The sequence below is a fragment of the Urocampus carinirostris genome, chromosome 13 (assembly GCF_059441175.1).
Source record: "Urocampus carinirostris isolate Australia breed hairy pipefish chromosome 13, RoL_Ucar_1.0, whole genome shotgun sequence".
Lineage (NCBI taxonomy): Eukaryota > Metazoa > Chordata > Actinopteri > Syngnathiformes > Syngnathidae > Urocampus > Urocampus carinirostris.
In genome coordinates, this window is record NC_142361.1 from 30,364,641 (window position 1) to 30,380,682 (window position 16,042).

Genomic DNA, 16,042 nt, shown 5'->3' on the forward strand with positions numbered 1-16,042 from the left:
AGCTAGCGTTATCTCATGCGTCAACGCGCACACTCTTAAAGAGATGTCAATACGAGAATTGGTCAAGTATTTACATTCTGTCAGGCTTGAAAAGGTGCGTTCACTTGACCATTGATTCTGGCGGGAAAACAAAAGCTCACGTCAGCAGCTCAGATCGATTATTTGCTACGACTGGCTTAATCACTTCAAGACAATGAGTCAGCGTCTTAAATTAATGATATAGATATCAACATGCTCGTAAAGAATTTATTTTGGAAGTTTCATTTCGTTTAAATGTATTTTACTAAACATTAGGTTTCTTTTATGCGGAATACTACATCAATCTGTTCCGAGATGGCGGTCTTGAGGTGAAATTGCCACAAAGCTGGGGAGAAAAACCTATGATAATGCTAATGTGTAAACATAGTACTGTACTACAAACTCAGTACTGTACTACAAATAAAACTTTTTAAAATATAGATAGAATTCAATAAACACTACATATAACTAATGTACGTTACCGTTAGAAAACCATTATGAATATACATGTAAAGGAAAACTGGCATTGGAAAAATGAGATTTTATTCATATGACATTTATGTGACTTGAGCTGGTGCAGCGGAGTTAGTAGGTGGATGCAGAGGGAGCGGGGGTGTTGGAATAGATGGCAGATTTTGCTACAAAGATCTCCAATGCCGATGGGCCAATTCATGTCATAGCGTCTTTCATACTGTATTGTGATCGGACACCTTCTCTGCGTTCTTCTGGATCTCGCTAAGCGTTTTTGTCCCGCTCCTTATTCATGCCGAAGCCTTTGTTTTCTTTTTCTCTTGCTCTCTCTCTCTCTCTGTTGCTCTTTCTCTCGCTCTTTCTGTTGCTCTTTCTCTCTCTCTCTCTCTCTCTCTCTCTCTCTCTCTCTCTCTCACACACTGTTATTTAGGCCCCCCTCCTCTTTATTTCATTTAATTCAATTTGTTCCCTCTCTCTTTATCTCTTTTTTTCTCATTCAGTAAGATGGCATGTACGCTCTAAAGAAGGTCGTACAGAAAAAAAAAGTGCAACACTACTTCGCGGATTCACTTTTCCCGTGCAATTCTGGTCCGCATCTACTGGGAAAACCGATGGATCTCTGTATTCGCTGCGCCTTTAAAAATTGTATCTAGCATGTTTCATTGTATTTAAGCCTTTTCTGTCCTTGATTAAAGAAAAGAGTTTGGAAAATACTATAAGTGTTGATGATAGGAATGAGTGGAGAGGTGTTGTAAAAGTATAGTGGGATGTTTAGACGTGTTCTAAGGGATGGGCAGGGCACCTGTATGATGCGGCAGGGGTAAACCAGCGAAAGCTGTCGGGCCCTGCTGTTGAACAGAAGAGTGTGTTGTGTCACCCTGTATGACTAACTTGGGTGCCGAGGTGCTTTACCTGTTTGGGTGTTTGGGCATTTGGGTTGGCCATTGTCCCCCCAAAAAATTGGGTGTGTTTTTTGCTACGTTTTCCCTTTTTTATTTTCTTTGTTTTTGTGTATGTGTTTGTCTTGCTGTCGTTCACCCCTCTCGAGAGATATCACCAGGGTAGATAGATAAGTTTTGAAGGAGCTTGGGTTAATGCGGGGAGGCTTGAGCGCCACCCGAAACGGGCTGGTTACACCCATGCTTAAAAGTACAGTAAACGGTTTATTATTTAATATACTAAGTTTTAAGTTCTGTTGTTGATATGTCATATGGTGGGGAAAATGCCGTAACGAGGGGCACACAAAACATCTAATTCAACATCGTAACATGAAGACCTTGTAAAGTGGAGACATTGTAACTCGGGCGTCTACTGACAGGAATGATCATGGTCTTAGAAGGTCTTGAGAAGGTGTGCTCTCACCTTGAACCTTTGCTTGCGGTTGTTAAGTTGCATGTAAAGACGATGAGGTCCGTTCCAGTTGCCATAAACGATGTCCGTCTTGCCGTCACGGTTAAAGTCTGCAAGGGCGACGCCTCTGCCGTGCTGCATGGGGTCCTCCACCCCTGACCACACATGCACACGTAGGATAAAGTGATACCATCGTGTATTTAAACGGTATTTGGAGAACCGAGGTCAAACAGTTCTAGGAAGAATGGATTTGTTTCACCCAAATGAGCACAATGTTGGAGTGATTATGCCAAGGATACTGGAACTCGAATATCTCTGTGGCAAGTTACATCCATATGTGCAACAATGAATTCATTAATCAGCAGTTAATCAATCAACAAACCATCAAATCATTAAATGCCAGGAATTATTGTTTTAATCAATGCTTTGAATTGATTGTTAAAATTATTAGAATAACATTTTCTGAAGCATTTGCAAATGTTTAGTGTCCTCCACAATTATCGAAACGATCCATTAAAATATAAAAACTCATTACAAATAAGAAAATTCCTTGTGTCCCTCAAAAAAGCTTGAATACTTGGAAAGCCCTCCTGGATCTAAAAACCTTGTCTCTTGGATGGTGTCTGTGTTTTATAACCAAATTAGTGTTTCTACCGAGAGGATTAGGGAGGTTTCAGGACAGGATCTAGGTAGTGACATATATGAATTCATGTGGGACAAATATTTAGCAATAATAGATTCCTGTTCGGTTAACAGCAGACATCAGTTGAAATTAGTCCACAGTCTACATTATTCAAAGTCCAAGCTTCACAGTCTTTGTCCTTCTGTTTCTCCTCTGTGTGACCGATGCAAAATGTCTGCGATTAGGCTATCCCATGCTTTTTTGGTCCTGCCCATCTCTGACTGGATTCTGGTCCAAAATATTTGACTGGTATGCCAGGGCCTATGACAAACCCTGACAACGGGAAGCGGATCCAGCCCTTTTCGGCTGTTAACGATCAACAGAAGGCCTCCCTGTAGCTATATAGCACTCACTGATGCTGGGAATGACTGTTGCCAAAAGATTGATTCTGGCAGAGTGGAAGTCACCCATTTCTTCTTCATTTCTGAGGTGGGTGGCTGACATGCTGTCGGTCATTCAGATGGAAAGACTGAGATTTCTGAGGACTGGCTGCGCCAGGAAATTTCAGACAATCTGGGAGCCATTTCTCACCTACCTATGACAAAGCTAAGGTGGACTTAACATGTATACCCCATCTTCCGCTCATAGAGGATCTTGTCATGTCCAGTATGGTCGCCGTGGCGACCGGCTGGCCCCGCCCCCTTGGCACCGGCTGTAGCAGATTTTCTAATTTACGTGTGTGCTTCTTAAGGGCGGGTTTTGGGGATTGCCGGTTGCGGGTTCATTGCATTACTTTGCATTATTCTGTTCTGTTTGACTTGAGGAAACCCGTACTTGCCCGTTCTGAGTAAAAGCCTGTTTTGTGAGTATTCCTAGTCTGAGTTCCTGTTTGCCTGTAAGCCTGTTTTTGTTTTTGTCCCTGAGTGTTGGATTACTTTTATTTCCTTAATAAAAGTAACTGATCGTTAACGCGAATGAGTTCACCCTTCCTGCCTCCTGCCTCCGATCTGGTCCGGTCCCGTGACAGATCTATTGTCGCCTATATGGAATTTCATGTGAGCACTTTGAAGCGCATCTTCCAAAAGTAAGTTAAACTCAATTTTATTTATCTTAATAGAGCATATTATTTACGGAATGTTTAATTTTTAGTACAAAACAACAAAAAATACTAATATAAACCCTAAACGTACAAAATATAGCACTGAAGCAACTTACGATCAAATTCAACTTACAAACGATCGTTCAGAATTTTGTTCGTAAGTAGGGCAGCGTCTGTATATGCAGTCATCTCCTGGATTTTTTTTTTACCTTGCTGTTTTGTTAGCAAGTTACACAACACTTTTTTTTAATCTGTTTCATAAACCTACCCAGTGATTTTAGTCTTGTATTTTCTAGTTTTACATGCCGCTTATATGTGAGTATATACAGTAATCTCTTAGATTTTTTTGTTTACTGGTGTTGCTGTTTTGTTAGCACATAGCGACCACACAGTTCTGGTTTAACTATATACACCACAGACAAAGTGAGGTAATTGTAAAGTGGTTGAATATATTCAATCCACACTTAACAGCACACCAAAAATTACTTTTCAATATTAAAAGCAACATCTCAGAGTTATCAGTTCATGTAACAATATTAGCATTTTAATAGCACTAGGGTTTTCCATAGACTAAGATTTATTGTCGGGAGTTTGACACTTTCATTTATTTATCTAAAGGGAAAAAAAATCCCAGCAGACAAGTTATTACTCTACATCTGTCAGGAGGTTGAAACCGTTCTTACCAGCCTGCTGCGCCACGTCTGTAAAAGTTCCGTCTCCGTTGTTCCGGAAAAGGAAATTGGGCCCGTACTCATTGTCGCAAAAGACGTCAGAGTAGCTCTGGCTCACGATGGGCCCCACGACCACGCCTCGGCCTCCTGCAACATAAATCACAAGCTAGGGGGTTGGCGATACTTAAAAGTTTGAACCGATCTTATCCAAGTAAATACAGGGTAGTATTGATCTACACCAATCCGATACTTTTTGCTAGATCATGTCATGGCCATTGAATACTTTAACCCCTTTGCAGTAGTTTATGAATATGATAAACACACCACGAGCAAGAGTTTAGGCACTAAAATGTTTTCACCTTTATTAGATAATTAAAATTATCAGTAGAAAAAAATATATATAAATATTTCTATTACAAATGTTTCGGAACAAACGTACGGAGAATCAACCCCCCCAAAAAAGCAGCGATGTAATGAAAATACAGATATTGTCAAGAACCTGAACAGGATCAGGACCCAAATGCGTGATGTTTCTCACACAAGCTTTTATTTTACGGGAAATGGGGAGTGATGCACGTTAGGCAGCGGTCTGGTGTGGAAAGACAGGAAGCCAGAGACCGCCGAGATCGATACCAATTGCCCGAGCAGATATCGGACAGATGGGGTCGATACCAGACAGGACGGGACAGACAGGATTGATATTGAAACGGGATATCGAAATTAAACAGGACAAACTAGACGGGAACGAAAACTGGAGAGAATAATAAACAGGACAAAAATAGACGAAAATAAAACTGGAAACCGATATTAATCAGGACAAAATAAACGGGAACAATACCGGCCTGGAAATACCAACAGGAAACAGGACCGAGTCAGAACCCACGTCTTGCGGGGCGGAGGTTCGTTGACAGACTGACGAAGGTTGAGTGTGAGCACTGAGCATAAATAGACGGGAAGCTAATTGGTCGACGCCGCAACTGGCGCCAATTGCGCGCCATGGCAACCGTGACAGATATAACCATGTCAACTTTACAACTATAATCCACAAGCAAAATAACGCAGCATTGCTGGGACGATTAAAGATTGGACTTGAAAGCTTGGAGTGGTCGTTGGTCAGGAGCTACAGTACCCAATTTGGCTGCCATAGGGCATTAAGTACCCTACAAAAGCAGACCACATAAAAGCAGATATCTGGTATTTATTGGGGTATCCTTGACACAAACCCTAGCTAAAGACACTTGTGGAAGCCTAAACTACAACTTTAAAAATTCACGAAAAGCGGTTGAGCTGTTTTGAATTCTGTAAGTCACACATAAAAACACACACAGAACGGTATATATAAAAGTTAATTTAGATTTTAACAAATAAGTAAGAAGGTGCAAATGGTGTAAACAGTACAATGTAAAACTGGAATAGCTGTGCACAATTGGAGCATCACCCGCGGTGAGATGCAAAACCATTTTGGGGTGCCATTTCCCTTTTGGGCCGGGTAATTGGCAAATGAGAATGGGAAACCAAAGAGGTATGCGAAAGCAAAAAAGTGGGAAGTCGTAGTTTTCCAACCCCTGACCAGGAACACATCATTGGAATGACACTTGAGGTGGGTGATCCTAAATTGGAAGTCGGAGAAAGGATATTCATCGAGTTGCTTCAATTAGATGCCACTTGACAACATGTTGATGTCCAGAGAAACACAGACTGGTATGAATGGCATAACAAAAGAATGCTGTTTACAGTTTGAGCTATTGACCTCAGCTGCAGTTCATCCCCCACTATTTAAGCTCTTGAGAGAAGGCAGGTTGCCAGAGGTCTACATGTCTTTTTTTAATGAGCAAAATAAAAATAAAAATTCTAATCAACAATCTTTGCAGTTTACATTTGCTAGGCACGTTTTGAGGTCAGATCTGGTCCCAAGGTCAGTCTCAAAGCACTACATTGTAAATATATATTTTTTCTACCTTTTACTTAGATTGTGTTTCATCTTTTATTCCTTCAAAGTCTTTATTACATGTTTACTCTGGAGTGCAATGTCTAATCTCCATACAATGTGTACTCCACCGTTATCAATGACAATAAACCAATTCAGTTTTAAAGATCCAATTCTAATTCAAGGAAAAAACAAAAGAAAATTGGATTTTGTTCAGTCATCCTCTTGCTCTTTTTTTAAGGAAAAAATGCTGAGCCAACAACACCAGAAGTTCTGAGTAAGCTTTTTAGGGTGTATTTTTCTCATCTAGGGTAACATACCTGACTGCCTGACTTTTTTTTTTTTTTTGTCGTGGCAGATGTTAAGAAACATGACAACAATTTCAAGCATTTATCTAGTAATAATATGCAATAATACCATAAACGGTTATTTTTTTTAGTAATGCATAACAAATAGGATACCCTTTTTACGAATTAGGAACAAAAAGAAGTTCTTGGCTTCAAAAAAATATACATACTTAGATCCCAAACTGAAAAAATTAGATAGATAGATAGATAGATAGATAGATAGATAGATAGATAGATAGATAGATACTTTATTCATCCCCGCAGGGAAATTCACATTTCAATTATCACCATCCTCGCTTTGCTTGCGGGTGGTAAAAACATAAACAGAAGGAAAAATAAAACACTTCTACTAAACAACTGATTGAGAAAAAAATGTCGAGAGTGCAAAACCCCAAAAAGCAGCAAAATACAAATGCTGTATAAAATTGTCCACAAGTCAACTAAAATAATTTCATTTCATTGCGGAGTATTTTGATCCCCCTGACAATATTATTATTGTGCAAGTTAAAATAGGAAGACCTTGATCCTTAGACAATAGTATTGATCCGATCCAAGTACTCGATTAGTTTCAAAAAATCAATGCTTGGATCGATCCCCTAACCCTTATAACAAGACGTGAAGGCAAAATCATCAGCGGCCCTTAAATGCTGATGAGTCCAAACATGCTGACCGTCGTTTGCCGCTTGAAAAGGCATTCAAGTGCGGAGCGGTATTTCCCGTTGACATTTGTGAGGCCACCGGCCTGCCATTTTGATACACAACTTCCCTATCCGCCGCCCCCCCCTACCTTTTGAAAACAGTGCGATGAAAAAAATCATGTAGCTTACAGTAAATCATCCTTTTGATGACGCCTGGCCTGTAAAAAACAAACGCGATGAAGATTTATTTGTCAACAAGCCCTCGCCCGAAACTTACTCAGATGATTTTTTTAAGGACTTTTCAATGACGGCCAGGGGCCAAATGTAGTTTAACTCCAGAGGGTGCCGCTTATCGAAGACAGAAATCACTGGAAAAAATTGTCCACGTTGTCATTAATGGTGCTGTCCTTAAAGCAAAGACAGTATCCATCACATACTTTTTTTGTCGTGGCAGATGTTCAAGTGAGAGGTAACTACTTTTTAAAAGGCACCTATAGAGCAGCCGCATGGAATTTTGTGTCGGTCCTCGGTTCGAGACCGGGTGGAAACGTATGTATGCTGGTCTGAAGAGGGATTGGCGCCACCAGGCTATACTTGCCCAAGAAAGGAAAGGGTGCCCTCACAACCCTAGTGGTTAAGGGATCCAACCATCCATCCATCATCTGTACCGCTTATCCTCAGTAGAGCCGCGGGGGATCCGGAGCCCATCTCAGCCATCTCCAGGCAGTGGGCAGGGGGACACTCTGAACTGTTTGCCAGCCCATCGCAGGGCACACACAGACAAGTCACTCGCTCATTCACACCTAGGGACAATTTGGACAGGCTAATTAACCTGACATGCATGTTTTTGGAAGGTGGGAGGAAAGAGTAGTGCCCTGATAAAACTCACACAGGCACGGGGAGAACATGCAAACTCCACACAAGGCGCTGCGATACCTGGACCTTAACCCTGAACCTCTGCACCGTGGGGCTGCGCTTGATTAAAAAAATAACCTAATTTTAGACGTTTATTTTAATTTTAGAGAACATGCAAACTCCACACAGAAAGGTTCGATCTCATGACCTCAGAACTGTGCCGCACACACGCTAACCACTCAGCCGCCGTGCTGCGAGATCCAACCAACCAAATTGAAAATAATAAGCATCAAAATGTTTCATTTAATAGAGCTACACTAAAAAGGAAAACAATATTAGTGGAAAAGGTATAGTTAAGACATATTTGGAAACATTAAAAATCAACTTAACAATAGTCCTAAAACAGATGACCGTAAAGATTTTTCATACATCCCCACTAATCAAAACGCAAAATTTTGATTAAAATTATCTCATCTCATTAGCTACACCGCTTATCCTCAGTAGGGTCGCGGGGGTGCTGGAGCCCATCCCAGCAATCATTGGGCAGTGGGCAGGGGACACCCTGAACTGGTTGCCAGCCAATCGCAGGGCACACGGGGACAGACAACTCACTCACCCATTCACACCTAGGGACAATTTGGACTGGCCAATTCACGTGAAATGCATGTTTTTTGGAATGTGTGAGGAAACCGGAGTGCCCGGAGGAAACCCACGCAAGCACGGGGAGAACATACAAACTCCGCACAGGAAGTCTGGAGCTAGATTTGAATCCACGCAGGAGGTTCCCAAGACATGAACTGTGCCGCACATGCGCGTGGTCAGAAGGCGGGAGAGTTGAGTAGCCGGGACGGGCGATCGGAGCGTGGTCGTTGGGCAGAAACGAGTTGAGTAGCCGGGACGGTGGGTGGGCAAAAACGGGTCAAGTAGCCGGGGCAGAAGATCGGAGCGTGGTCGAAGGAGGGAAAAACTCAGGGAGCCGGATACGATCGGGAAGCCAGGGGCAGACGAGTAGGATACAGGTAAGGACAAGACAGACGAGAGCCAGAGTCTTGCCTTGCATTTGCGGAGGTTCGCGGATGGACTGACAAGGAGTGAATGGAAGCGTTGAGTTCAAATAGGAGGGGAACCAATCAGGCGACGAGCAACAGCTGGCGCCAGACAAGCGGGCACAGGTGAGGGTAATGGGTAATCGGGACAAATTGTCCATAGGTGTGAATAAGTGAGTGAGTTTTCTGTCTCTGTGTGCCCTGCGACTGGCTGGCAACCAGTTTAGGGTGTCCCCTGCCCACTGCCCGAAGATAGCTGGGATGGATGGATGGAGGGATTATTTTCACATTTTTTTCCAACAGTAGGACTGTTTGATACTTCTAATGAGCTCTTTTAAGTCGACAACCGACCCACAATATCGAGATATTTATTCTTTTGTTGGATGGTATTGTAAAATGGATTGTAATTTGTATTGTAAAATGTGATACTCAAAGTCTTGCAAAAAAATAATTTTCCCCGGGGATATAGAATCTAGTATCAATACTGTCACACGCCGCTGCCCGTCAATGCCTAGGCCCAGCTAACCTCTGAAGAGCAAGGTCAATCCTTACACCAGAAACAAACTGCGACCAGATGATGAGGGTTCTGCATCTGAGTCAGATCAGGAGGATTCCCCTGCTGCTTGTAACCACGGAAAACATGAATATTTGCATATTGTTAATCCATATTTTTCATTCATACAATATTACTGAAAATTGCATTTGTTTAAGTAAATGCCTCTGACTTTGACATCTCTTCTGTTTATCAGACAACCTTTGCTGTCTTTTTATAAAATACTCTTGAGATATGTATTTATATCAATACTTCCTGTTGTCCCATCTGACATGTTTTATATGACTAGCGTTTTGTAATTGGACTGGCTAAAGGACTCAGACATAAAATACACAGCAGAGTGTACTGCTGTAGTGATGGATGTCGTCTCCGTCCTTACGTGCCGCCCTTCTATTTCGCCTCTCATGACTTTGACTGAAGTCAAAAAAAACGACTGACAATCCTCCATTAGAATTAATCACAAGTTGTTTTCTTTCTACCTGGCACCATGTAAACACTCATCCTGTCTGCTGTTAATATTTTAGACTCAGTGGGTAAAACCAGCCCAAGCTCCTCTGTAAATCACACCAAGGGCGCTTCGGTCCTGAAAATCCCCAAAAATCTTCAATGCGCACACAGGTAAGACTTCACCCACCAGTGAACTTGTTAACTCCGGCCTCCTCGGCCACGTTGGAGAGGGCAATGACTCCTTGCGAAAGGTCGCTGGCTTCCTCGTCCATTTCTATAAGTGCGTGCGGGCCCACGGTGCCACTGGCGTAGTTTGCTATGTAGATAGCGTAGCGCCCCGTGCCCTGCAGGAAAAAAATAAAGTACAATAAATTAATTCGGATTGCAGTGGCGACAGACTGCTGTCACAGTCTTGTTCCACGGACAGACTGAGGAGATAATTTATTCATCATGCCATGAGTCTCTTTAACTCCACCCGGGGGAGTAAAAGCCCACATTAAACCCCGCCCCCACATTTGCATATTACCCTATTTTTATTTGTGTGTATTTCCGTAGCACTATTTAAATACTCTAAAGCAAAACGTTATATTTGTGTATTTTTGTATTCTTTATTTTATTATTTTATTTTTCACCACAAGGATGCTGCAGGAAGTGTGAATTTCCCTACGGGGATGAATAAAGTATCTATCTATCTATCTATCTCTCTATCTCTCTCTCTCTCTCTCTCTCTCTCTCTCTCTCTCTCTCTCTCTATCTATCTATCTATCTATCTATCTATCTATCTTATTGGATAATTCCAAATTAGCTATCAGCTCCCGTTCATTGCTTTCCCCCTGCTTCTGCTGTTTCCAGATGAGTGTTTTTGTAATAATGCATTTAACCAATCACATTTGAGCCAATAGTTGTTACCAGGGTCAGAAATCTACCTGGAGGCCTTCACAATCAGTTATGCATACCCTACAGCATACAATAAAGATCATACTTTAACCAATCATATTTGAATTTGATGACACCATCGCCTTCTTGCAGGCAAAAATCATCAAACATCAGCGTTTTCCAAATATATGATGAGCTAGGAGGAGGTAACAGAGCTCCTCATCGAAAAGGTGAAGATAATAATCCCTCGTCCACTGCTTCTGTTAAATGGACATTTCCGGCCCTAATTCGAATAACATGCCAGAGTATACGACCGGACAGGCTCGACTTTCAGCTTTAGCTTCGATGGCGATAGAAACGTACTTCTTGAAACACACTAATAATCTGTGCAACAGAGTAATTAAAATTGTCTTGAGGAAAGAAAGGAGGATGGATTTTTTGGTACAAATAAATAGGAGTTTTGGTAAGTAATATGCAGCAATATTTCTAAAAAATATTGCATATTTTGAGTGTTTTATTGATGATTTGTTAAATGATTCCTAGCTGTAGCTGGGAATGGATTGATTCAGGCGTAGCACTACTGAAGGCCTAGGTGTAAAATCCGAGACCCACCACTGTCAGATATACTGTAGCTAATGATAAGATATTTTTTATGATTTTATCAACGAGCTTGTGTTGCTTCTATATGAGTATTATGAGGAATTCACAGACTTTGTTTTATCCTACCGATAACCCATAAAATATTTTTCAAGACTGATATGATAAACGATAACTGCATGATATATTTAGAAAAATAAATTGAAACTGATAAGTTTATAGTCTAGTAGTCAGTCAATATAAGGAGGGAAGACAACAAGGGATTTTGAACATGCAAGGAGAACAGGAGAGAGCCCAAACATCAGATAAGAAACTCCAACTTGTTATAAATGCTTTCTTTATTTTTGTTGACAAGAACAATAATATTACACAGTATTACACACTAAAAGTGGTGGTGGAGAGACTAGAGCATGACTCTTTCAATCAATGATGCGTTGTCATTAATGCTTAAAATGACAAGATGTTGTTATGGGTACCATGACACTAATGTATATATATTGCAGAAAGTGCATATGATTATTTGTGTGTTAATTATATGGAAATATGTGACTACACATTACAAAAGGACTTCAATTACTGTCACCCATGTCTTGGTTAGGAAAAATATGTAACTTACTCTCATCAGGTGTGTCAGGACCAGAACAGAAACAGGACCCAATTGCGTAGCGTTAACCACATGTTTTATTGAAAGAAAGAAGAAGGGCTGCGCCCACAATCCGGTGTTCGCTGGACGCGGGAGGCAAGTCGCTCTCATACTCGGATTGTGATCCGAACACGGAAGTAGATCTTCCGTTGCGGCCGATGGCGGTGTCAGGGACGGAAAAACTGGTCGGTAGCCGGGACTGGGAGAGTAAGGCGTAGTCGGGGTCGGAAACGGTCGTAAGCCGGAACGGGAGGGCAGACGTGGTAAGGATCAAAATCAGTCGTAGCCGGAGACAGACGGGAGCAAAAAGGGAAAGGTGGGAGTCAGGGTCGAAAAAGGCTTGCCTAATATACACTGAGGTTTGCAGACGGACTGACAACAGGGGACAGACAGGACTGGGTTTAAGTCGGGACAGGAGGCCAATCAGAACCCGTGGCGGTTGGTGCCAAATGAGCGGGCACAGGTGAGTCCCATCAGTAATCATGACAAGGTGTCATTATCTTAGCTGTAAGCATTAATATAGAGAAAACATACAAATAAATAAACAAATGCTGATGTAGAGTGGGGCAAACTACATGGGAAAATGTACACTTTCTGTATATCTAATACAGAAAGGTAACACCATGTTTCGCAAATAAGACTGGTCTGGCAACCGTCAATCTTAATCAAAGATCTAAGAATTTCAATTAAACCGACACACTCAGGGTTGCGACAAATAATGGGGAAACTATCTAAAAACTCAATAGTACAATCACGACAGCATGTACACATTGTAAGCCATACATGAAGAAGAGATAGAGATGATACACGACCAAGCAGGATACTAGACAGGACGGGACAGGTGGAATCGATACAGGATACACGAGCAGTATACCGGACAGGACGGGATTGATGCCGGATACAGCATGCAGGAGAAAGATACCAAACAGGAAGGGACTGACGAGATCAAATCCGGATGCAGGAAACACGAGCAGGATACCGGACAGGACGGGACAGACGAGATCTATACCGGATATACGAGCAGGATACAGGTGAGAAGGGGACAGACAGGATCGATACCAGATTCAGGATATACGAGCAAGATACAGGTGAAGACTGGACAGATGGGATCGATCCCAGATACAGGATACACGAGCAGGATACCGGACAGGACCGAATCGATACCGGATACAGGATACAAGAGCAGGATACCATACAGGACGATACAGACGGGATCGATACCAGATACAGGATGCAAGAGCAAGATACCAGACAGGACGGGATAGACGAGATCGATAGCGGATACTGGATAAACGAGCAGGATACCGGACAGGACGGGACAGAGTCAAAATGCTTGCTTTGCAAGTGCATAGGTTTGTTGACGGACTGTTTAAATAGGAGGAGAAGCTGGTGCCAAACGAGCGGGCACAGGTGAGGTCAATGGGCAATCGTGACATTATGCTTTAATTAGTAATTAAACAGACCAACTAGAAACCAAATGGAACAATGGTAGGAATTAGAACAAAACTAACAAATCTTATGATTAAAAGACTATTAAGTCACTTGCAATTGCCTAAAAATGTGTGCACCTCACATACAGCTAAGACTTTCACATTAAATTGTCCTTATTGTCTTTTATATTGACATACTGAAACATTGTATGCAACTTGCTTAATCATGGCACTCCAGGGTAAAACTTTAATAAAAACTACAAAGAGAAAAATTGATAAAAAAACTGTCATGAGAAATAGTCAAACATATTTAAAACATAGTGCTTGAAGACTAGGCCTAAATTGTAATAACAGTGTTATGAAAAATAGTTCATCATAATATTGTAGCGTAGCGTCAAGTGACTAATTACCGGGTCTTCTTCTTCTATCGGGCTAACTGTGACCTCATATTTGGCCGTTCTCATGGCTCCCTATTTATCAAAATAACGATGATAGCATATTAATTAACAGCTCAATTTAAGAAAAAAAGACTTTGTACCCAGCGAAGACAGGTCTACTATAGCTTGAGGATTTATTATCTGTCTGTAGACGTTTCTTAACAGCACCCAAGCTGTGACAAAGACAAAGTAATCCTCCAATATCATAGAGCTGAAAAAGTTCCAGTTCTCGAAGATCGAAAACAATTTCCTATTTGTGCTCGACTTGACCAATTTTCATTTGTTTTCTTCAAGGAAACAGTCCAAACAAAATGTTCGTTGGGAGGCGATTGCGTGGGACTTTTGACCCGCCGATATCTATTGAGCGTACAACAAACCTTGAAACAAACAATGTCACTAAAGTCAATTTGTTACAGCAAATCGCCACACAATAAAGGGAATTAAGTGAAAAATTCCAACGCTATGGATTAGATAAACGGAATATTTATAGTCAAACTTTTGTCGAGTAATGTGTTTATTTTTCTGTTTTTGCTCTTCTTTGTATTTGCTGTTATGAAAACAACCAATGAAGTGACCCTTTAAGGAAGAAAAAACGGGACATTTTGTCATCCAGAATGATCGGTAAATACATAAAACTAGGTAGAAAAATGTATATTCAATTTACATTATTCACATCGGTATGCACAGACATTGTATACGATGTCTTTTAGAAGACTAAACCAATTTAGCTGTTTTAGTCCAAACTTCTTCAAATGTTAAGACCTTTTAAGATTTGAAAATAAGATTTCCCTTAGTCAAGAGTCGCTTCGCTTGGATGCCTGGTTTCATCCTTGTTCTCTTTAGCGTTAGAGTCCGAACTTTATGTGTCAGAACCCGAACAGACGGTAGACCCAAACGCGTAACGTTTTCACACCAAGCTCTATTTGAGGAAGTGGGGCAGGAACACAAACGCCAGCGATTCGGCGATCGCTGGACAGAAGAAGCGGGGCAGAGAAGTCAGGCGCAGGAAAACAGGAAGCCAGGGACAGACGAGCAGGATACGGGACAGATGGGATCAATACCGAATGCGGGATACAGGTGAGGATGGGACAGGCGGGATCGATACCGGATACACAAGCAAGATACCGGATAGGGCGGGACCGGCGGGATCAATGATGGACAGGACGGGACAGACGGGATCGATACCGTATACAGGATACATTAGCAGGATACAGGTAAGGACGGGACAGACGGGCTCGATACCGGATGCACAATATACGAGCAAGATACAGGTGTGGACGGGACAGATGGGAACAATACCGGACACAGGATACACGAGCAGGACACCGCACAGGACAGGACAGATGGCATCGATAGTGGATGTAGGATACCGGACAGGAGGGGACAGGTGCAATCGATACAGGATACACGATCAGGATATCGGACAGGACGGGATCAATACTGGATATAAGATGTACGAGCAAGATACCGAACAGGACGGAACAGAAGAGATCGACACTGGATACTAGAAACACAAGCAGGATATCGGACAGGACAGGCGGGATCAATACCAGATATAGGATGCACAAGCAAGATACCGGACAGGACGGAACAGAAGAGATCGAGACCGGATACTGGATACACGAGCAGGATACCGGACAGGACAGGAGGGATCAATAACTGATACAGGATACCGGACAGGACGAGACAGACGGGATCGATACCAGATACAGGATGCACGAGCAAGATACCGGACAGGACAGGACAGACGAGAACGATACCAGATACTGGACACGAGCAGGATACCGGACAGGACGGGACAGCGTCAAAATGCTTGCCTAGCAAGTGCAGAGGTTCGTTTTTCCATTCCCGACACCTCCATCACTCGCCACGGAAGTCCACTTCCGCGTTCAGAGCGACCCGCTTCCCGTGCCTAGCGATCACCGGATTGTCTTGTGGGTGCAACCCTTTCCTTTCTTCCAATAAAACCGAGAGAAACATAACGCAAGTGGGTCCTGTATCCGTTCTGTTCTTGA

The 16,042-nt window shown here is 42.2% G+C and overlaps 1 protein-coding gene and 1 long non-coding RNA gene across 2 annotated transcripts in view; one reads left to right on the plus strand and one right to left on the minus strand.

Moving 5' to 3' along the window:
- Positions 1-10,307, plus strand: part of LOC148354286 (uncharacterized) — a 51,822-nt gene extending 41,515 nt beyond the window's left edge. The window contains exon 4 of the long non-coding RNA XR_015852516.1: positions 10,122-10,307. This is a non-coding gene — a long non-coding RNA (uncharacterized LOC148354286). The remainder of the gene's footprint in view (positions 1-10,121) is intronic.
- Positions 1-16,042, minus strand: part of LOC148354287 (cartilage acidic protein 1-like) — a 75,630-nt gene that overhangs the window by 27,674 nt on the left and 31,914 nt on the right. The window contains exons 5-7 of the mRNA XM_088351593.1: positions 10,232-10,388; positions 4,244-4,378; positions 1,852-1,994 (exon numbers count right to left, since the gene is read on the minus strand). Of these exons, the coding sequence (XP_088207719.1) occupies positions 1,852-1,994; positions 4,244-4,378; positions 10,232-10,388 (435 nt within the window). The remainder of the gene's footprint in view (positions 1-1,851; positions 1,995-4,243; positions 4,379-10,231; positions 10,389-16,042) is intronic.